This window comes from Polyergus mexicanus, unplaced genomic scaffold (genome assembly GCF_030449975.1).
Source record: "Polyergus mexicanus isolate NDT 795.1 unplaced genomic scaffold, iyPolMexi1.0 SCAF_18, whole genome shotgun sequence".
NCBI classification, from domain to species: domain Eukaryota; kingdom Metazoa; phylum Arthropoda; class Insecta; order Hymenoptera; family Formicidae; genus Polyergus; species Polyergus mexicanus.
In genome coordinates this window covers 2286744-2310410 of record NW_027223338.1, presented here as the reverse complement: position 1 = coordinate 2310410, position 23667 = coordinate 2286744, and the positions used below count along the sequence as shown (strand labels likewise).

Genomic DNA, 23667 nt, shown 5'->3' with positions numbered 1-23667 from the left:
AGCAGTGGTATCAACGCAGAGTACTCGAATATCTCAAAAAGCAAGCCGGAAGAGAAAAATGTTTCAAAACAAAAGTTGTGTGGCTTCAAGGAGGCCATAAGATGGTGACAATGATATGACCTTGGAAAATCATTTGAAGGTCATGTGAAGGTCAACTCTAAAATCTTAAATGGAAACCCCCATTTTTTATTTAGTATTCTTGTAGCTGACATCGAGAGCTTTCCAAACACTTATAATAAAGTATTTTTTCATTAAGTACTTTTTGAGTTATTTTATATTTTAATCTGACATATTTTGATATAAAAAATAAAATATTTCGTAAAACATTCAGTTTTCGATAATTTTACCGTAATACTTCTATGTACAGAATAATAAGACAAATTAATTAGTGCCAAAAAAAAATAAATAATTGTTTAAAAAAATACATTGTAAATAATTTTCTTAAAAACAATTTTTTTTATACTAATTGATTTGTCTCATTATTCTGTACATAAAAGTATCACGGTAAGATTACCGAAAACTAAATATTTTACGAGATATTTAATTTTTTATATCAAAATATGTCAGATTAAAATATAAAATAATTCAAAAAGTACTTAATAAAAAAATACTTTATTATATGTTTTGGAAAGCTCTCGATGTCAGCTACAAGAATACTAAATAAAAAATGGGGGTTTCCATTTAAGATTTTAAAGTTGACCTTTACATGACCTTCAAATAATTTTCCAAGGTCAAATCATTGTCACCATCTTATGGCCCCCTTGAAGGGGCCACACACAACTTTTGTTTGAAACATTTTTCTCTTCCGGGCTTGGTTTTTGAGATATTCGACTGGATGGATTAAAATGGGCCACCCAGTATATATATTTACAAATTATCAGTACTTATTTTATTTACCTTAAAATAAAAAGAGTTTGGCAAAAGTGCCGCAAAACAGTAATTTTAACTTTACATAGCATGTAATAAACGCTATAAGAATTTCTATAGTATTATTACATAATAAACGCAAATTAATCTACATATATTCGTCGTTTAACATGCACAATTAACAATAATTAGAGGTCAAGCATTAGTCATCTTAAAACATGATATCAAAAAATTTGTATTGGCACTACGCGATAGTACTCTGTATGCATTACGTAACAGATTGAGCAATATATTACTGTAACTGTTGGAATGGTATTCACATATTGAATGTGGGCCGTCAGCCTAGCCACACACACTTTTAGCTCGCGGTTTTTCATATTGCTCGTATCTGTTTTATATACGACCACAAAACACACACCGTATATAATCATGCTTTTATATGTCTTGTGAAACAAATGATATACTTGACAAGGATTGCTTTACAATCAGAAGAATCTAATTAATGTGATTTGACATTAATAAAAAGAATCAAAGATTTTCAAGAAATTCTTCCTTCTCATCGGATTGGGATATTTTTTTCTATAAATATAATTATAAAATAATTGATTACCACGTCTTTAATTCGATTACATTAGTGACAAATGATCTCTCCGGACAACAAGTCTCTTTCCAGAAAGGTCGTTTAGTTACTTGTGAGTAGTGCCCGTTCGTGCAGATTATAAGCTGCATATCAATCGCAACCGTGTACCAAATAAAGCAACCGACTAAGTGACTGGCAAAAGACCTACGTCGAGTACATGGTTGAAATGTCTAAGCAGTATAAACCTTGGACATCAATCATCCATTGAGTTAACCTTAATAATCACCATCTGCCTGGCGAAACTACGATAAGGCCGGTTCTACAATAAGTCGTATGTCGTTAATCGTAAGGAGATTGACCAATCACAGTCCGTAATTCCAAAAAAAATTGACTATGGTTGGTCAATTTGTTTACGGCTAACGACATACGACTTATTGTAGAACCGGCCTAAAGGAGATTGCAACGTCTTTCTTTGTGTCTATACATGAGTCACATACGAAATATTACGCTCTAATTTATACAAAATATCTTGATTCTTTGACTAATATTTCAAGTTGACTTTTCGTCGATGATAATGTTCGGGCATAAATAATTTCTCAATAATTAATAACTGAGAAAAGTACTTCTTCTCTAATTCTTCAGATTTTAATATTTGATATTTTAATAACTAATCCTATAATTAAAATGTTATTATAGTAAAGTTCTGTCGAAATGAAACGAGAAATAAAAGGATCTGGCATCTATTTAGGTTAATTGAAGAATTCCATTTCTAATTGAATAGTATCAAAAGATAGCCGAAGTGATTATAAGCGACTCGTTTTACGATCTAAGCACGGATAAAATAGATCCCATTTCCCGTATAGACAGAATATTGTGCACATTTTACGAGATAGTATAAGCAAAACAATTCGCATTATAAATAAACATTACGTCGCTCATATGTATATAATTGCGCTTATTTGCATAGACGAACACACGTATATACATTATATCCAATAACCACCTTCACAAAATATCAACCTTGGGATAAAACAGCAAAGTTATGCGGTAGAAAATAAAGTCTTGTCATTTTGTACGTTAGAGTCAGATAATAAAACGGAAAAACTACTTACAAAGCAATGATAGATGAACATTTATCATTTAATAGGCAATAATGTTTTTATTGAATTTATAAAAAATCATAATGGAATAATTATATAATTGAGTTATTAATAATTGATAATTGATTAAAAAATTGATATCTCATACATGCAAATTTGGATAAATCGCTTTGTTCATTATACAGTAAATATATCATCGGTTAGCTCTTGCTACAAAAAATAGAAATAATAAAAATACAAAAAAATGGATAAAAAAATAGCATAGAATCGCAGAAATGACTTTTGTTTCCGCAGATATGAATATTCTCTCACATGAAGTTTCAAGTTCGAATGTTTACGAGAGAAAAAGAACGAATAAACAATACTAGAGAAATAAAAAGATGAAACTAAACTAGGCAGATAAGTATTTAGATACCATCTGCCGCGACGGGGCATCGAACTTTTACTCTCGACCAAAAGAGTTATGTGTAATATATATATATATATATATATATATACTGGGTGTCCTAGACCACCCGTACACCCCTTTTCTTTCAAAAACTAAGCATGTTAGAGAAAAACGTTTTCAACCAAAATTGTATGGTTTTGAAGGGAACATAAGATAGTATCATTGGTTTGACCTTGGATGGCATCGTTAAGGTCAAGTCAAGGACATCTTTAATTTCTTAACTGGAACCCCCTAATTTTTATTGCACATTCTTATAGCTGACATCGAGAGCTTTCCAAACACTATAATAAAGTATTTTTTCATTAAGTACTTTTTGAGTTATTTTATATTTTAATCTGACATTTTGATATAAAAAATAAAATATTTCGTAAAATATTCAGTTTTCGATAATTTTACCGTAATACTTCTATGTACAGAATAATAAGACAAATTAATTAGTGCCAAAAAAAAACAAATAATTGTTTAAAAAAATACATTGTAAATAATTTTCTTAAAACCAATTTTTTTTTTTATACTAATTGATTTGTCTCATTATTCTGTACATAGAAGTATTACGGTAAGATTATCGAAAACTAAATATTTTACGAGATATTTAATTTTTTATATCAAAATATGTCAGATTAAAATATAAAATAACTCAAAAAGTACTTAATGAAAAAAATACTTTTATATAGTGTTTGGAAAGCTTTCGATGTCAGCTACAAGAATATTAAATAAAAAATGGGGGTTTCTATTTAAGATTTTAAAGTTGACCTTCACATGACCTTCAAACGATTTTCCAAGTTCAAATAATTGTCACCATCTTATGGCCCCCTTGAAGCCACACAAGTTTTGTTTGAAACATTTTTCTCTTCCGGGCTTGGTTTTTGAGATATTCGACTGGATGGATTAAAATGGGCCACCCAGTATATATATATATATATATATATATATATATATAACGAATATGACGGTTTATGGATCGTTCGATTACCTCATCTCACAAGTATAGAAAAATGCTTAAAACAGGATACATTGGATCTACCAAAATCACCTTTAATTCATAGAAATTCTTTGATCAATTTGGAATCAAAATATTTCCTCAATAAAAATGTCGACAGACTAATCATTTTTGGGTTATATACTCGATTGAATTGGACTTTTCGGGAACTAAATTTTGAAAAAAAAATAATAATAAAATTTAAAATTTTTTTTTCAAGTACACTTTAGCGGATTTATAAATAGAAAATATTGATTACAAAAATATTTAATGTTAAAAATTATAAAGTTATGACCAAATGATCATCTTTTTTGACATTTCTTTCTAAAGAAATATCGATTCTAAATTAGCATATTATTCACCGCGAAAGAGAGGAAAACACCCTGTATATCTTTTTGCATGTCCGAATCATAATTTCCCTTATTATAATCAATGCTCATTAACTGATAAATACATACGATTGACTCTATAATCAATATTGATTACAATTTCAATGATGGTCACTCTACGATTTACTTCCTTCGCGTGTGGAAAAAAATCGATACCGAGAGCTTTATTTATATCCGACTCATGCATAAAGTGACGGGTTATCACTGCAATCGAGCGAAGATGAAAGAGACATTTCAACGACTGTGCCGTTATAGCAACAATCTAGACATAGATAGACTCGATGCAGATATAATTTCAGATACAGATATCATTTTTTTATATTTGTACGATTTGTGAGATTCGCGCCAACTAGCTAGAACGGGTTCATTGTTAATCGATCCTTCCACGTACATTTGCTTCGTATATTTACAGCGCTATTTGTACAAGATATATGCAATCTTTGTATATGCTCAATGCAAACGAATGCATTCATCACGTTCTCGGATATTCTTTGGTGTAGTATCATGAAAAATATAATTATGTTGTTCACGAGTAATCGTGAACAAGTATTCCTTGAAATCGACATAAAAGATAAAATATTTTTACAAAAATATGCGGATATAAAATAGAAAATCAGCCAGTCAAATCTAACTTCAAATATAGAAATAGACAGTATGCGTATATTAATATCTTTTATAATCCACCCTCTCTCTCTCTCTCTCTCTCTCTCTCTTTTTAGTCAAAATGTGATATTAATTGATTGAAAACTACAAATTTGAGATTTCTTATGCTTTTCAATTTTTACATTCTTACAATCCATGTTTTAGTTTAATTACAAGTCTGAATAATTAAAGGCATTTCGCCAAATCGTTATTTTACAAATTTCGTTATTTAAATTAGCTCATGTAAGATTAGACAAGGTTCGAAGACAAACATAAAGATTAACGCGACTGCAGTTGAATGCGAAAATAAGATCGCGCCAGAATTGTTGTGCTATATGTCGCAGAAGTTAAAAGCTGCGTTTATGTAGGATTTAACGGCGAGCCTTTTCATATATTGGCATTTAACACACGGTCGTTGGATTTGCATATAAACTAAATTTAAGTATATATAAACTAAATAATAGCCTGTGACTCAGAACTGCCGTAATTTCAATTTACAAATACAATTTTTATATCACGTTTTAATTTTATACGAATAAATATAAGACCTTTAATAATAGATGATAAATCATAATTTTCAATCAACACTCTGCTACAAAAATCTCTCTCGTTTTATCTAAAAAAAAAAAAAAAAAAAAATTAACACATTTATTTAATATTCAACGAAGACTCTTCAAAGTATTCTTCACAGCCCCTGAAGCTAGCAAAACAAGTCTAAACCCGATGCTGGTTTAACCGGAGCTCTCGCGTGCAACTGCTATGAGTTTTCCCTAACGCAAAGCAAGAGATACATAAACCCGATTCGTCTCGTACGTCTATTCTTACGTTCATAAGGTTATTTACACTCGGTGTCTGACACCATTCTCGTAGCTCGAGACATAGCATCCGGAGCCAAGCTCAACTATTTGTTCGCCAAAATCTAGCGGAGCTTAAGTCCCGAAAAAGTTAGCCAAAAAGTACTTTGCATTTCGCGAAAAGCGCAAGTGAAAACTTTAAGAATAACTGATTATTTGAAGTTTAAATTATAAGTTTGAGAGAAGTTATACTGTATTAAAAACGGCATTTTTATGTCATTTCAAATTTCACTCGGTTGCCACAGAATTTTTGTTTCAATCGCTTTTCATTTGTCTCATAATTATTCGAATATTAGGAAAATCTTGAGATATTAAGATCTTAAGGTAAAAGAAAAGAAAATTAATATTCAGCATGTTTATCACAAAGTCTTTCATAACACTTCATGTAAAAATATACAAACCACACGTAAAAATATACAAAACAAAAATATCATTATTTTGATAGCGGATGTAAGAACATCCAGAAATTGTGTCAGAATTGTCAACACGAGCAATAAATAGATCCGCGAGTCGCTTCAAACTTTTATTTTATACGTAATATCCTATGTTCACTTTTTTTTCCTTTCTCTTCATTGTTTAAAGTGATAGTAGGAAGATATCAAATTTTTTGTTCATGTGCAGAAACCATAAATTTCAATGTAAACTAATAATTTTAATTTTTAATAGTAGCAGTAATAGTGAAATGGTATATTTAAATGTTTCGATAGTCAAGATCACACATACACACATTTGAGATATCAATTTTTTACCATACTACAGTTTTCGTTAATCAATGCAAAACTATTTAGAAATAAGTACGCGCAGAATTAATATTCGAAACATTATCAAAAAAATATGTGCGATAATAAAAACACGAAATATAGTAAAATATAAATTCCAATATATGTAATTCATTATAAACTATTTATAAATGACTCTTTATTATAAACATATACTTTTTATTTGTTTCTTAACATTTACAGTGCTTTATACTTATTAATTTGCTGTGTATTTATACTCTAATCGTTAAATATTATATATACACGAGTGAAACGAGTATTTTGGCAAGTGTCCCCTCTAATTTTTTGCGACCGCAAACTTACCCGTTTCTGGAAAGGATGGAAAGGTGCGCGTTGGCATTTGCATAAAAATGCGCGACAGCGCAACACGTTTCACGCACGGCAATAAATACAATAAGCACTAAGTAAATTATGCGAACTGGACGACGCGACGGACTGAAAGGAACTGGATGGTAGCCGCGACCCACCACCATACGCCAATTCTCCCTCGTCAGCCAATACTCGCGAACGTAAACATTCGCAACAGCTGATCGCCGCCGCTGTCAAACTACGCGCTCCGGTTCTAACTCCGATGGCGATAGCAACTTGCTACTGCATACATACATACATACATACGACATACATGCATGCATCGCATACTATCGCGAATACGGGCGGCAGATACTGAGATACTATTTCGATTCGACATACCTGTTGCTAATAAACATGATGCGTTAAATATTATCTCAGAAATATTCGGAAAAAAATCGTTTTACATGATATTCAAAATTTTATACATATATATAAACAAAATTTTGAGAGATGGCTAAAAAAATTTCAAGGATTTTTCCATTTATAATGTTTTATAAGATATCGTATTTTATAGAGATAAATCGGTAGCGAATATGTTAAAGATAAAAAATCCGATAGAAACCGCATAAAAGGAAATAAGTATTTTTTACGAAAATCGAATTTTTATCTTAAATTTTAGTTTAATTCAAATTTAAATACATTATTATATTAACTATTGAAGTGTCATATAAATTTGTCCTAGCTTTGGTTTCACATTTGTAAACAAAATAAGAAGTCAGCATTATAAAATTATAAATTTTGTATTCTTCTTAACTATTTCTTCTATTAAAATCTAAGGAAGAATGCCTAAATAGGAATGTATAAGTGCATAAGTACATATGCATGTATATGAAAAAGTGACTACTACAAAATTTATTTCATTGTTAAACTTTTGCAGCATTTTCTTGCAGCAATATTATTAGATGTTTTAACATATATATATATATATATATATATATATATATATATATTTTCAACCTATACATTCAAGACTTAATAAACAAGTGACCTGATAATATAGTATCTGATATTATTATGCAATTATATCAATTTGATATATCTTTTAACAATCTGTTAACAAATAAAAATATATTTTACTTATATTTCTCTAATATTTTAATGTAAATTGTAAAAGGACTATAAAAAATATCTGTAAATTTGCAATTAATAAAAATACGATATTCCATTTAGATAATACTATATATAATTTTTTTGAATTGAACAATTTCTCTCACGTACAATACGGACTATAACTCTATTCAAACAAAACTTATATAGAATGGACGAAAATAATTCATACTATGATTAAAATATATTATTCTAACAATTGCATATATCTCAAGTATCTCATGATAGATATCTGTCAATCAGTTAGCACATGATTCCAAATTGAATTTCCTAGATCGAATTTAAAATTTGCATAATTCTAAGTCAATTTCAGGCAAATTAATTTATTGTTGTTTGAATAAAAAATATTATTAAATACCTTAGATAGCAGTAATGCTGAGCATTTCTGACTTAATCTGTCGTATGCTTGATAATTTGAAACATTTATTTACTTGTTATCTATTGATGAAGTAATTGCTTCGTTATTTATAGCCTCTACGAAAGGTTCTATACCCATGGTCCAAATTACCATTGTATCCGTATTTACAATCACTTCAGAATTATCATATGTATTCGAAGTACTAACTAAATCGCCGAATTTCATAGTTGTATTATCTGAAGCATAAGAAATGCAAATAGAATTAGAAAAATTGCTCAAATATGTCACATTAAACTTTGATACAATAAATGACTTATATATTATTCATGTTATTATAAATGAAGGATATAAAACATACTTAAATCCCATTTCAATCCAGATGTTGATATACAATTAGCCGGACATCCAAATGGTATCAAACCACACCAGGATTGTTGTTGTACTAAGATCTCTGGTATACATATATTGTGCAAACCAGGTTTTAATAACCATGTTAGAGAATTGCTTGCAATCTGTATTATCTGTAAAAAAATTATTTTGGTAAAGATATTCAATATAAAAAGACCACAATCTCTCTTTTAAACTTATCTACTAAATATTGGATTGAACGGACAGTTCGTGCTGTTTTTTCAGTCTTCATCTGTTAGCAAAAAACGAAACGAACTTTTCGTTCAACCTAATAGAATATCCATCACCTGTATATTTCCCACAAGTTTGTCACTTTTGTACAATGTATTAATATTGCCAATGATATGGTCAAATCTGCCTGATGTTTCTGCAAGCACGTATATTTCACCTAACTGCCAACAATATTGTTCGCTTTATCATATATATAATATTTATTTTAAAGGAGCAAAAACAAATCTTAAGGATTACATTTATATTTCTTATCCTGGCATACTGTGCAACTTGAAACAAGGCTTTAGTATAATCTGTATGATTCTGATTAGGTGTTTTAATAACGAGAGATCCTATATTTTCCAATTTTTCGATCACACTCGATGAACAGCTATCCATATCTCCTGTAATAAGATTAGGTATGTACTGCTTGCGCTCATCGCTTAATATGTCTATCCCATGCTTCTCCAAATACTTCAGCCATCTGTGCGTCCCGCCGTCGACGGTGACCGTGATTTGAGCTAATCGTAAAATAATCACATAGAAATTAGCTACGTAAATTATTTATGAATTATTATTGAAAAAATTGAGAAATTGTTTCGCAAAATATATATAGTGCGTATTTTTAATTGAAATACCTTTCTGCCAGAATGGGAGCATAATGTCACGCTTCCAATATATGGGACAATTCAGCACGATCACCGCGTAATCGCAACACGTGTCACATTGAAATATATCGAACGGATTCCATGTTGTCCTATTGGACTCCGATTCTTGTTGCATCGTGCGATGCGACGTAACGTGTTTCATCACTGAAATCACGTTAATCGGTGGATTAAGGTAAGGTTAAGCCACAGGCGGGCATGACTTTGCGTAATCTAAAGCTTTTTTGTAGGCTCTTTATCATTCCAAGAGATGTGACATCGAGCGGAAAAAGAAGGTATCTATTCCTAAACGCTCTTTCGCGAATGCGTCCGCATTCGTCCTTGATGATCTTACGTAATCGTAGTTTAGCCCTGCCCATGACGAAACTCTGTTTTGGAAAGCGCATCGTCGTAATTGCGCATCGCGAAAAATGCGTCATCGGTCTCATGCCTGATTATTATGTATTATTTAGCCCGATAGCCACGAACGCTGTTATCGGGTATTGACGCTATTTTGTGTTAACGCTATTATCTAAGCTATCTTGTATATATATATATATATATAAAATTTGATGCTTTTAGATTAATTTTTAAAAATTACCGTGACATATCGTGAAATACAGCTATCCGGAGATATTTTCACGGACATCATTGTGAAATATTTCGTCGAAATCGGATGAGATATGCCGAACTGACGAAATATTGAATATTGGGTGCATTCAGGAGACACAACCGTTGAGTAGCGATCGAACGTGATTGGTTCTTACTTCTAGAACCAACAAATCAACGTCGAGTGTTGACCATGTCACTTACCCATACAGCATTAAAGCTTGCAACAACATTGCTGCAATATTGCAATATTGCATATTGTAATTTAATGTTGCAGAAATAATACAAAGACATTATTTTACAATATAACTTTAGTAATGTTACAACAACATTCCAAAAATATTCCAAAGAGAGTATTCGATAATCGCTAGTTCATTCGTTTACCGCTATGCGGCGCATATTGCGCTATCTATTCCGCATTTAATTTTTAATCACGATGATTATATAAAGTTTACAAAGAGCGACTAATAACCCATACCCCATACAGCATCGCAAGATTGCAACAACATTGCAGCAACATTTTTCTGCAAGATAGAAACATTGCGAAATGTTGCTACAACATTGTTATGATATTGCAGCAACAACAAAATGTCCGCCTACAGAAATATTGCAATATAATATTGCTGCAATATAGCAATATAATATATATGCAATAATGCTTTATGTATATTTATCGATATAATATTCTTAACATATGAAAAAAATAATAAGAAATTAGGCATATAAGAATCAGGATTTAGTATGTATATAGATTTTCTGTATTATAATAATAACGAAATTATAAAATGTAAATTTTTTGGTACACATTCAACTTCCTTCAATGACAGAGAATATCCACAAAAAAAAAGAATATCTAAAAAAACTCAACTGCGTAAATTCACAATCTCTTTATATCCGAAATATAAGATTAAAGATATAATAACTATTTTTATTAGTTTAAATTGTATTTAGCTGCACTCTCTACACTTTCCCTTTAAAATGGAGCAAGTATATGCATTCGCGTTCAGAAAATAAAATGGTAAAGAGAAATGTTAAAATATATAAAATTTAACTTGAAAAAATGATTAAAAAATATATTTATTTCAGTATCACGTATTAGCTTGTCTCTCTTTTTCTTTCATCGACTAAAATATATATGATGTATATATCTGACATACTACTTTGAGCGCAGAAAGTGCAAGAGTTCAATCAAAACAGACGTCAGATCTTGTAGTTCTGCAGTCATCTGCAGTTTGTCTGCAATTTGTTCGTACGACATTCGTAACGATCATACAGTTCGTACGATTTATAATAACATTTTCACTCGCCCGTTTCAATTTTCAAATTGATATTACAATAATTCATTTTTGAAAAAACACATTAATTCGTTTCTGTATAATTAATCTCTTTTTATAGATAATAACCAATGGGGTCGAAAATCTGGAAATGGAAAAATATACCGGGCATTCCAGGCCGATGCAACGATGTACTTTATACATCACCAAAGTTGCAGCCAACACACGATCTTCTTGTATTCTTTGGTGGTGATGTCCAGGTATGTTCAGGATTAGTCGATGAATAATTATTATTGTATAATTTTTATTTTTATAATATATCCAGTTACTTTTTTGGCTGTTTAAGTATAACAATTATTAAAGAACTTGATATTTCTTACAATTTATTTTGACTGTAATTCTTGATGTAATTTTCTTCAATTTATATATATACATATATAATATATTGCATTTTATAAAGATAGTTATATACAAAGACATATTTTGAAACAGAATCAATGTATCTTGTTCTTTCGAAAAGAATTGCCATTTTGTCTTTAACAAGACTATAACCATATCATTTTTATTGATATATTTTATATCAGCGACATTGTAAAGTTACGCTCAAGAAAAACTATTATAGGATATTCGAGAAAATATGGAAAAACATTCAGATAGTAAGAAATATATGAAATGGAACTTAGAAAACACTGCAACTATACTCTCTGAACAATTTCCTAGAAGCCATGTATTTATCGTTCGTCCAAGCAGGTAAAATACATTTAATTTTATACAAAGAATTTAAAATATTTCACTTACTATTAATCTTACGTGACATAATTTTTTGTTAATGCTAATTAGTTAATGAAAATTATTAGAAGAAATTATAATTTTCTCTTTTTTTATGTTATCTTTATATTATGTTACCTATGTAATGATTTTATTTGTTTCAGGATGTTATTAACTAAATATGCAGTCTTCAGTTGTTTCGATAACTTTGTACCAGGAGACAAATATGGTACACCCTCATTTTGCCCAATGCACAAGGCTTTAAAACATTTAAGAGAACTTCTTCTTTGCTGCCTAGAACACATTAAAACATTAAAAATGGAAGAAGTATGCATAAAAAAATATAATAATGCCATACATATAAAAAATTGTATAAACCAATTGCACATTGATTTCATTTAACTGTAATGTTAAAATTGTATTTATAATTCATATCTTTGTGAGATACACTCTTGAAGGAAACATACAATTTATATAAATCAATTTACGTATTATATACATTTAAAATAATATACATATTTGAGATATCAAATTGATAAATATTGAATATGTAACATTTTGATTTATACTTTTTAGGATATCGATGATATTCATAATATTGAAGCAACAAATTTGAATCTAATGGGCTTCAGTAAAGGATGTGCAGTTTTAAATCAATTTCTTTATGAATTTCACTATTATGCTGAAAATCCAAGTGAGAATATTAATATAAATAATTTTATAAAACTCATCAAAAGTATGTGGTGGTTGGATGGCGGACACAATGGTCCCAAAAATACATGGATTACAGAGCACAGTATACTTCGATCTTTTGCTAAATTAAGTGAGATGACTCAGCAGACAAATATCTTTAAATAATAATATTCTGGCAATATTTTGATATAATGTAATTAATATATTTTTTATTCCTTTTAGGAATAAATGCTCATATACACGTTACGCCATATCAAGTGCGTGATATTCATCGGCCATGGATTGGTTTGGAAGAAAATAGGTTCAATGAGGTCTTACAAAATATGGAAGTATCTGTACAACGAATTTTACATTTTGGCGATAGACCGCGAAGTTTATCATTGCATTTTAATATTCTTACAGATATCGGAAGTAATGTAGAATAAAGTCATTGTACATTTTACAAATGTTGAATGTTGAAAATATATTAAATGATCATTTATCTACAAATTAAAATAAAATTGGTACTAGATGGTAAGTACTAGATGTAAGTAATAGATACCAACTGTTTTCTCATTTAAGAATCAAAACATATGTAAATTATGATCTTATTGATAACATAATTGTGTAATTTAATTCATGTATTGCAGATTATTTAAACAAATAATTTAATTGAATTTATTTTATATATTCCTGCAATATATACCTTAATTTATCCACAATATATTCTTAAAATCTAGTCATAAATAATAAAGTTTATTACGTACAAATGTATGTGATAATATTTACAGTATTATTAAAATTACTGCGTGTATACAATGTTTATGATATGATATGCTATGTGATATTTTTTGAATAATTACTAGTTACTAATAGAGATTGTAATTGTTTATTTTAATACCTTAAAGAAATATAATAAAATGATTCCCATTTTTTATTTTTATACAAATTTCATTGCATCTTTTATTTTTATAAATTTTTCATTTTTTGTCATATTTTATAAATGTAACATCTACCTTTATAAATATGAAATAAAAAATAAAGTATGTATATATATAATTGTGTGTAATACTATACATCACAAAAGATACAATAAAAAGTGTAGCTAATATAAATTAATATTATTAAAAAGATCTTTCTGTAAAAAGAAATTATTTGTGTATTTATATATTATATATTATAACAAAAAAATCAGATCTAACAATATATATCTCATTTGGATAGATCAATAATAGAATAACATTACAAGTTTCCAAATAAAGAAATAAACGAATGTTTATGTTTTCTATCGAGGATATTCTTGGCATTCGGATTAACATTCCTATGATGTGTGCAAAACTCAATATTTCAATGAAACTAAGTAGAGCAGCAATTTAAAATGCTTAAATAAATATATATTGTAAATACAAATTTAAAGCTTTTTTAGATAGTATAAAAAAATAAGAAACAGTAATGAGAGACAACTGCGCTTGGCTTTTGTTTCCTTTTTGTTTTTTATATTATTTATATATATTAGTCTTTTTCTTTTTATTTTTATTATTTTTAGATATTAAAGTAGACATTAAATTTTCTTGCAATTTTGCTTTAATAATATATATAAAAGAAAATTACTTTTTTATGCATTGAATCTGAAACATTACTTTCATTAATGAAAATGGTAAGAACGAAAAATCGCATGAAATATCAATCGTTATCTAAAGAGAACAATTCTCTCCAACAACAATGTATTGATTTATATATATATATATATATATATATATATATATATATATATATATTACACTTCTTTCTTAACAATTTTATTGTTGGAACTTATGTTCAACCATGTACAATTAATTATGTAACAGTACCAACAAACCTGTCACTCTTGTAAGAAAATTGAATATTTCTTTTTTATCCGAGTTGTATTTATAATAATTTCTTATTTGGCTCAATTTTTATCAGATATCTCAATGTTTATAAAACTGCGAATGGTTATAATTGCATGATCCGAATAATGAGATTCAGAAAGGCTTTTTGGTCGTATATGGATAATTCACTATTAAGGAATATTTGTAAAATCGTCAACATACATAATTATCAATTATGACAATTTTATCTCGACATGGCATAAATTTTTATATTACTGCAATTTGTGAATATAAACAAGAGAATGTATTCTGAGTGAGTACAGTGATAATGCAGCAAAAGAGTCTATTCTGATTTAAGTTTCTAACAAGCGAATAATATAGTAAAATATATGATTGCTAATGCATATATATATAATTCTATAGTAAAGTTGCAATAGATTAGATATGCAATATATAATAATTGCAACATGTATCTTCCTATATATATGCATATATAACAAAGTGTTATTTTTCCACTTTATAATCTTCATGTCTCATATAATTACTAATCAATGATGCGATTATATTCGATGCTGCCATCTTGATTAAGAGAAAAAGATAATTTGATATGGTAACACAGTTCCACTAAAAGACAAAATTTCGTTAAAATAAAACTGATTAAATGACACGAAAATAATCGTAACAAAGTAATTTCAATCGATATTTTATGATCTGACTGATTCTCAACTATATGGATTAGGATTCACGCCCTTTTACAAATACAAAACTGTATCTTATACAAAAATTCCGTTATTTCATTCGTTATATCTCGCTCTTTATTTTTCAATTGTACCACTTAAAAACGATCCCTGTGCAAAATATTATGTGGTAACAAACAGGCCCTTTTGTCATATGTTCACTCTAATGACATATAAGAAAACGAAAATTTAACTATAGAGATTGTCATCCCCATTATCTTGAAAAGCTTGATTGCCTTGAGTGTTATGTCGAGCATTACCACTTTGTGGAAATCTGCAAACATTTTTTTTATTTTTCTAATTAAAATCATGAATCAACCAATTGTTTTATGTTCATTTTACAAATGCCTATATTAAATGGATCGAAAAACTATATAACTGCAGTTTATTCAAATCAACATGTGAAAATATTATCTGTTGAAATAATTGGATATGACATAAACGAATATGTTATATTTAAAAAGAGTTAACATTTTTTACAAATCTCTTCGCCTCTTACTATCTATCTATTTTCCATATCTCATAAATAATTTATTATGTGCTAATTTTTGAAAGATTTGTATTGTTGAGTTACCTAAATGAGGTATCCTTTGCCAAATCTGATTTTTTGTTATTCATAGCTATGTTTTTATATATATTAATAAAGTTATTTTTTTTTTAAGTTAAGGAGAAATAAGAACGAGTTTTTAATTAAACAAACAACACATATCATACATTACTCAAGTTCAAAAATAGCTTCCTAGCCATGAAAAACTTGACTTCTATTTTTTTTCAATGTCAAGCAATCATATTTTTCAACTCTTGTTTTATATACAAAAAAAAAATAATAAAAACGAAATAAATATGCTTTATAAATTTGAGATAAGAGTTGTTCTAAGAATTTATCTATCATTTACACTTGTAACTTTTGTCATGATATATATAAGTCCATACCACAAACAACAGCACTTTTTTGCAATCTGAATTATAGTTCATTTTCTAAAGTTCATTTTCACTAACATCTGTTTAAGCATTTAACTCCATGAAAAATTATACTTCCTGATCCTGTAATAAATAATAAGTAATAAGTATAAGTTATATTAAAAATACAACAAATAATATTATGCTAAAATTACTTGATATATATCTAATTAAATAAGCAAAATGAAATATGTCTTAAAAACTACCTTTAAGCTCGTACAATAATGCTGCTTCAGCCCATTCATCAGAACCATCACAACAATCACAATATCCATCATTGACCTTATACGATGGTATTCTTGCTGCAATGTTACATATGATTTTTAACATTCCAAATTTTATTTATTTCTGATTACAATAAGATTCAATATTCCATTACTATACCTGCTGATTTTCTAGAATTGGTCTCACAATTGAAGAAACCACTATTGCACGCATTGGTACCTGGTTCATCGCTTCCGTCCATCGGACAATCGCAATAATCATCATTAATTTTTACAAAATCGATTTTCCTCTTCGAAGCAAAACATACGAATTTTCCGTTAACATTGGGAAGATACTTGGCAATGTCTTGGTCTCGCGTACCACGCAATGACACAGTTCGACCGTTTTTGTCACGTATGAGCTTGGAATGCTGCAGTTGATGCCATTTGGAAGTTTGCTTACCGACGACCACGTGATTATTATCTCGTAACGAGCCGGCGATCAGTTTGCCCACTGTCTCCCGATTCAGTTCTTTGAAGTAAAACAACTGATAAAACACGAATATCACAGCGACTACGAGGACGCATATCAACATGTACTCGAGCTTCTTTCGTAGAAATCGTCGTTTCCAGGACACTTCGGTTTTCATATCTGCCAGCTAATTGTTATTGTCGTTGCAAAACAAATCTCTCCCTCGAATACGTTTCGTACACCGTACATCCAATACGAGATAATCATAGTGTAAACATTTGTACCACACCTTGCATAAAATTATAATATCGAATGTTTCTCATAACTATTACTTTGCAGTTCGAAGCAGTTCGAATCAGTTCGAATGTGTTTTGATATGTTTTCGTCGTGTTCGATAACTTTTATTTGACTTTATTTACACAAGCACACATATACTGTATACAGGGTGTTCAATAAAAAAAATGTAGCAAAATATATTTCAAGTGCTGAAAGTGTAAAATACGCGGGTAAATGTTTAGAATAACCCGCTCTACTTAGATTTTAATATAAATACACTTAATTGATGTCCTTTTGCATAAAAACAAGGGTTTGAGAAACAAAAATCGTCGCTCAATAGTATAAACAGTGTTATCAAGCGTTAAAGATGCCACTTTTGAAGGTTAGATAATCTGTCATACCGACGAAATTCTGGTGATATGAGCGTGCGCAGCAATGAAAAGGTACACGAAATTTAAATAAAAATTAATACTTCCACAGGTTCACTATTTATTATTTATTACATCTTCGTGTAAAGTAAAGTTTACATCGCCTGGTGTAATAAATAATAAATAATAAACGTGTCGATTCTTGAATCAATTTTTATTTTTATTCAAATTTCGTGTATCTTTCCACTGCCAGAATTTCGTCGGTATGACAGATTTCCTAACCTTCAAAAGTGTTTAACACTTAATAACTCTTTTTACTTTACACACTATCGAGCGACGATTTTTACTTTTCAAATCTTTGTTTTTATGCAAAAAGGCATCGATTAAGTATATTTTTATTAAAATATAAGTAGAATGAATTATTCTAAACATTTATTAAAATGCGCAGGTAAAACGAGCTATACAACGAAAACACATGGAGCGTGGAGCAAACGATATTGTAACATAACCTCTCATTTCTTTCGCACAATCGGAAGGAAGATCAAAAAATATAGAAATATAATATTTACAGCTTTTCTCTATGTCCAACTTTTTCTGCAAAACATATTGTACAATAGTGAACGTAGGACTTTCTAAATTGTCAGTAGAAATGACAAATCAAAAAACCCCATTAATTTTCGAAATATTCGCTGAATGTCAAACTACAAAAGCCAGAACTGGCAGGATGACACTTGTTCATCATCATGTGGATACGCCGGTATTCATGCCAGTGGGAACTCAGGTTTATAAAACTTTTTTTTCTTGCCACAAACATTTACTTAAATTTATATACGAGATGACTTGTAATTATCGCGTACTATGTACAATATTAAAAACAAATTCTTTATTTAAAAAAACTTTTATAGAGAAAGAAGATAATACATTTTTAGTATTTTGTATAAAACATTACAATTTTGTTAAAGTCCAGATTTTTTGTCATTAACAATAAAATCTTGTTGTTTTCTTGCTCTTGAAGCTTGTTTTTAATGAAAAAAAGCTTTTATATTCAATCATTTAAATTGAAAGATTAATGATGCTTACATCTTTTTTTATAATTAAATAAAAAATCTCTTTTATTATTTGTATCCTATTTATGATTATTTTGTATCATTTTATTACTGTATAGTATATACAGGGTGTAACAGAGCGACTGTATCAGCATTTTTGGGGGGAAACAACGCATTTTCGTGAAAAATGTTTCATGCAAAAGTTGTAGAGCTCTAAGTGGCGCATTATATAATAATATTAGTATGACCTTGAATAGCACCGTCAAGGTCATATAAAAATCACTTTGAATTTTTTAAATGGGACCCCCCTATTTTTCATTACATATTCTTGTAGCTTACCTTGAGAGCTTTCCAAAACACTATAATAAAGTATTTTTTCATTAAGTACTTTTTGAATTATTTTATATTTTAATCTGACATATTTTGATATAAAAAATTAAATATCTCGTAAAATATTCGGTTTTCGATAATCTTACCGTAATACTTTTGTGTACAGAATATTGAGACAAATCAATTAGTGCTTTAAAAAAATTTGTTTAAAAAAATACATCGTAAATAATTTTCTTAAAAACGATTATTTTTTTATACTAATTGATTTGTCTCATTATTCTCTACATAAAAGTATTACGATAAGATTATCGAAAACTAAATATTTTACGAGATATTTAATTTTTTATATCAAAATATGTCAGATTAAAATATAAAATAATTCAAAAAGTACTTAATGAAAAAATACTTTATTATAGTGTTTTGGAAAGCTCTCGAGGTATGCTACAAGAATATGTAATGAAAAATAGGGGGTTCCATTAAAAAAATTCAAAGTGATTTTTATATGACCTTGACGGTGCTACTCAAGGTCATACTAATATTATTATATAATATGCCACTTAGAGCTCTACAACTTTTGCATGAAACATTTTTCACGAAAATGCGTTGTTTTCTCAAAAAACTGCTAAATACGGGCCCTCTGTTACACCCTATATATATTATATACAGTAATGTAGATATTAAATAATAAAATCTAATTTCATCAAACATTGTACAATTTTCAGGGAACATTAAAAGGATTGCTGCCCCAACAACTGGAGCAATTGAATTGTCAAATCATTCTTGGCAATACATATCATCTTGGAACTAGGCCTGTAAGCACAGAAATCATACCCTATCAGAAAAAATATTAGGATTACACAAATAATGTTTACTGCGTTTATAACAAATCATATATTTAATATTGATAGGGTGCAGATGTCCTGCGTAAAGCTGGAGGTTTGCATAACTTTATGAATTGGAAAAGAGCCCTGTTAACAGATTCAGGTGGTTTCCAAATGGTTTCGTTGTTACACCTAGCCGAGATAACAGAAGAAGGTGTTAAGTTTAAATCACCATATAATGGTATTTATGATCAAATATATATTTTCAGATATACAATACATTAAAACATAGTTTACGTATAATTTCATTGATTTTTATATAATGTTTTATAGAATCTGAATGCATGTTAACACCGGAACATTCAATTCAAATCCAAAATGCGATTGGTGCTGATATAATTATGCAACTCGATGATGTTGTTAAAAGTACTTTAACTGGACCAAGAGTAGAAGAAGCAATGCATAGGTACAATTTTCGTTTTATAAACTTTTTTTTTTTAATGTAAATGTTAGATTACATATACTTGAATATTGCCTAATTTGTAATTAAATGTTATATTAATCTGATACAATAAATAATTTTTTTAGAACAACATGTTGGCTAGATCGTTGTTTGTCAGCACATGAAAGATCAAATGAGCAAAGTATATTTCCAATTGTGCAAGGTGGTCTAAATCCCGAATTACGATCCGAAAGCGCACGACAATTAATTAAGCGAAAAGTGAATGGATATGCCATAGGAGGCTTAAGGTAAATATATTACTAGATTATTGGTTAAAACAGAAATAATTTAAAAAAAACAACAAATAAGCTTAAAATCTTATATATAATAATTTTTATAACAATTTTAGTGGTGGGGAGAGTAAGGACGATTTTTGGAAAATGGTCCATCTATCAACAAATATCCTTCCAAAAGATAAACCGCGATATCTTATGGGTGTTGGATTTGCAGTTGACCTAATTGTATGCAGTGCATTAGGAATCGATATGTTTGATTGTGTATTTCCAACGAGAACAGCTGTAAGTATTTTATATATGGAAAAACTTTATGTGTGCACAAGATATTGACAATTAAAGTGTTAAAATGAAACTTTCAGAGATTTGGTTGCGCTTTGATACAAACGGGACAGCTCAATTTGAAGCAAGCGCAGTTTAAAAAAGATTTAATACCGATAGACAAATCATGCGAATGTAGCACTTGTAAGACTTATACACGTGCTTATCTGCATCAAATCGCTACAATAGAAACAGTATCATGTCATCTGTTAACCGTTCACAATATCGCGTTTCAAATGAAGCTAATGCGAGACATCAGAGACAGTATAAAAGAACAAAGATTTCCTAGATTTATACAGGAATACATGTTGGCAGCATACCCCAATAAGGACTATCCAATATGGATAATTAATGCTTTGAAGGCTGTCAATGTTACTTTATTGTAAAACTAAAATTTTTACACTAATATAACTAATTTATTCCTATAATTTTTATTCTTTTAATTATATTAAGGTGCGATACACAGTAATATATATAAATGCTTGTTACCATGTATATAGACATAAGTCTGATAATAATATCATTTGTTATCAATATACAATATGATCATGGATTAAGCAGTACCAGTGTTTTGAAATTTATAAATAAAAAATCGATCTTCTATTATAGGACAAGCATAGTGTACATTGATTCATACAGAGATGTCCCTCTTTTGCAGAAAAGATTTGAAAAAGAGCATATTATAAATCAAATAAATAATCATATCTGAAAAAGATATTTTGTACGTTTTATTCTGCAATTTTCTTTTTTTGCAAATTTTTTGCTGGAGATGGTAAAGAATCAGGCACATGTTATAAATAATAATATTAGTTTGATCACATGAAATCATCTGAATCGTATCCACTGTTCTCCCTGTTTGAAGTCATATTAGATGTATTAAATAGAGAATTATAACTCCTAAAAAATATACAATTATTCCTATATTAGTTAAATTGTAATATTTAAAGATAATATATTGTGAATATATAATATAACAAAAATTAGGATATCGATATAAAATCACAGTGATATGCAATAGTTTACCTTATCTCTGCCTCTTCTTGACGTCGTTTCTCCTCTGCTTTTTCCCTTTCTTTCTGTTCTCTTAAGAGTTTTTTCTTGTCTTCTCGTTCATTCAGATCTCTCTGTTCTCTCTCAGCTCTAAAGTTTACTTGTTCAGAACGTTTCGTCTTGTTAAGTCGGTTTACAATGGCATTTATCCGCTTGGCAACATGAATCTTACGAACGTCCTTGTCTTTGTGGAAACCAACTTGACCAACCTCCATACCTTGTGTTTTTTTCAAATTTGACCACATTGTGTACACTACATCAATATCATTCATTTTGTTTCCTTCAATGCTGTTTGCTTTTACCAATTGTGCGGCGTCTTCCAACACAGTGCTGGGAATGTCGTCTATTGTCTGACCCTATAATTAAAAAAAAAAAAAAACCCGGCATATTTTATATATCATATTTTTTGATATCAATTAAATAAGAAATCTTTAATTGATAATTAAACTTACATGCCGAAGTCGAAGATATACATGAGCAGAGGAATATTTATCAACATGAAACCATACATCTTCTGGCCAACCCCATTTGATAAGGTCTTCATCTATATTAAACAAAATCCAATTAATCATGCATTATGTTATAAAAATAATTTTTTATTAATCATGAATAATACACAATATGCTCTATCTTACTCTCATATTTGTCAACTCCCATAAATAACGTAATTGGTGGCTGTACCACTGTAATGCAAAATCAGTATATTAGTCTAACCTCTCAAAATAGTAACAAAACAATATTTTATTAATAATTTAAAGAGACATATAATACACTAATTCCTTATCTATTAAAAATAAATATAATATTGAGAAATAAAAAAAAATTACCTTCACTTATGAAATAATAAACCATTATTGATGAAAATTTCGATTAAAACACATGCAACAAGGTTAGCTGCCAAAAATATTTTGTATGATTTTATAGCGCCAACGATTGTCAACATGTCAACAATATGTCTGCGTTCAGCAGAAAAAGCAGCTTTGCAACTGTTGTAAAATTCTTTAATATGATTGGTTCATGATTGGCTCTTAGTTCCTGCCGGATCTAAATGTATAAACCAATCATATTAAAGAATTTTACACAGTTGCAAAGCTGCTTTTTCTGCTGAACGCAGCCAATGGCGCTGTCGCTCTGTCGCACGGTTTAAAACATGAGACATTCGACGATATGTTCAATCCGAAAAAGTAATATATATGTTATAATATAAACATATATATATATATATATATATAGAGTATAATTATGCAGAAATTATTAAAATTTTATGAAATATGAATAAAAATGTGAAAAGAAAAATTTCTATTAACTCCATCAATATATTTATTTCAACAAAAGCAATTATGAATGCAATAAGTTTCACAATTTTATAGTTCAATATATACTTCGTAACATATATTTTTTTTAAATTTACTTTTTAGTTTGGAAAAGCAATGTACATATTTGATATGTATGAATTAGA

General features: G+C 29.0%; 5 protein-coding genes across 8 annotated transcripts in view; 2 read left to right on the top strand and 3 right to left on the bottom strand.

Annotated features, from left to right (window-relative positions):
• The window catches only part of Vha100-2 (V-type ATPase subunit a family protein Vha100-2), a 38714-nt gene extending 31197 nt beyond the window's left edge, over positions 1–7517 (bottom strand). Inside the window, exon 1 of the mRNA XM_070310863.1 lies at positions 6942–7517. The gene's annotated coding sequence lies outside the window, so the exon portion shown is untranslated. The remainder of the gene's footprint in view (positions 1–6941) is intronic.
• Positions 7518–7964: 447 nt separating this feature from the next.
• LOC138941311 (uncharacterized) lies at positions 7965–17731 on the bottom strand. Its single transcript, XM_070310874.1, has 7 exons — positions 16971–17731; positions 16793–16888; positions 9711–9884; positions 9331–9593; positions 9150–9254; positions 8813–8975; positions 7965–8690 (listed from the first exon to the last, which is right to left on the bottom strand). Exons 1-7 carry the CDS (start codon positions 17437–17439, stop codon positions 8524–8526), a joined length of 1437 nt encoding a protein of 478 aa, XP_070166975.1. The 5' UTR covers positions 17440–17731; the 3' UTR covers positions 7965–8523.
• LOC138941309 (mitochondrial protein C2orf69 homolog) lies at positions 9800–13798 on the top strand. Of its 4 annotated transcripts, XM_070310870.1 has the most exons (7): positions 9800–9912; positions 9968–10012; positions 11721–11859; positions 12222–12349; positions 12532–12694; positions 12944–13190; positions 13283–13795. In XM_070310870.1, exons 3-7 carry the CDS (start codon positions 11731–11733, stop codon positions 13483–13485), a joined length of 870 nt encoding a protein of 289 aa, XP_070166971.1. In that variant the 5' UTR covers positions 9800–9912; positions 9968–10012; positions 11721–11730; the 3' UTR covers positions 13486–13795. The 4 variants fall into 4 exon arrangements, with proteins under 4 accessions (XP_070166971.1, XP_070166972.1, XP_070166970.1 ...); XM_070310871.1 differs by having other exon boundaries at positions 9800–10012; XM_070310869.1 differs by lacking the exons at positions 9800–9912; positions 9968–10012 and adding an exon at positions 11490–11599 and having other exon boundaries at positions 13283–13794.
• Positions 17732–18245: 514 nt separating the features above from the next.
• Positions 18246–21739, top strand: Tgt (tRNA-guanine transglycosylase). Its single transcript, XM_070310867.1, has 8 exons — positions 18246–18404; positions 18477–18686; positions 20004–20093; positions 20190–20343; positions 20436–20568; positions 20691–20852; positions 20954–21122; positions 21200–21739. Exons 1-8 carry the CDS (start codon positions 18381–18383, stop codon positions 21542–21544), a joined length of 1287 nt encoding a protein of 428 aa, XP_070166968.1. The 5' UTR covers positions 18246–18380; the 3' UTR covers positions 21545–21739.
• Positions 21536–23207, bottom strand: LOC138941310 (coiled-coil domain-containing protein 25). Its single transcript, XM_070310873.1, has 5 exons — positions 23036–23207; positions 22844–22891; positions 22661–22752; positions 22182–22564; positions 21536–22055 (listed from the first exon to the last, which is right to left on the bottom strand). The coding sequence occupies exons 1-5, from the start codon at positions 23058–23060 to the stop codon at positions 21974–21976; spliced, it is 630 nt and encodes a 209-aa protein (XP_070166974.1). The 5' UTR covers positions 23061–23207; the 3' UTR covers positions 21536–21973.
• Positions 23208–23667: the final 460 nt, after the last annotated feature.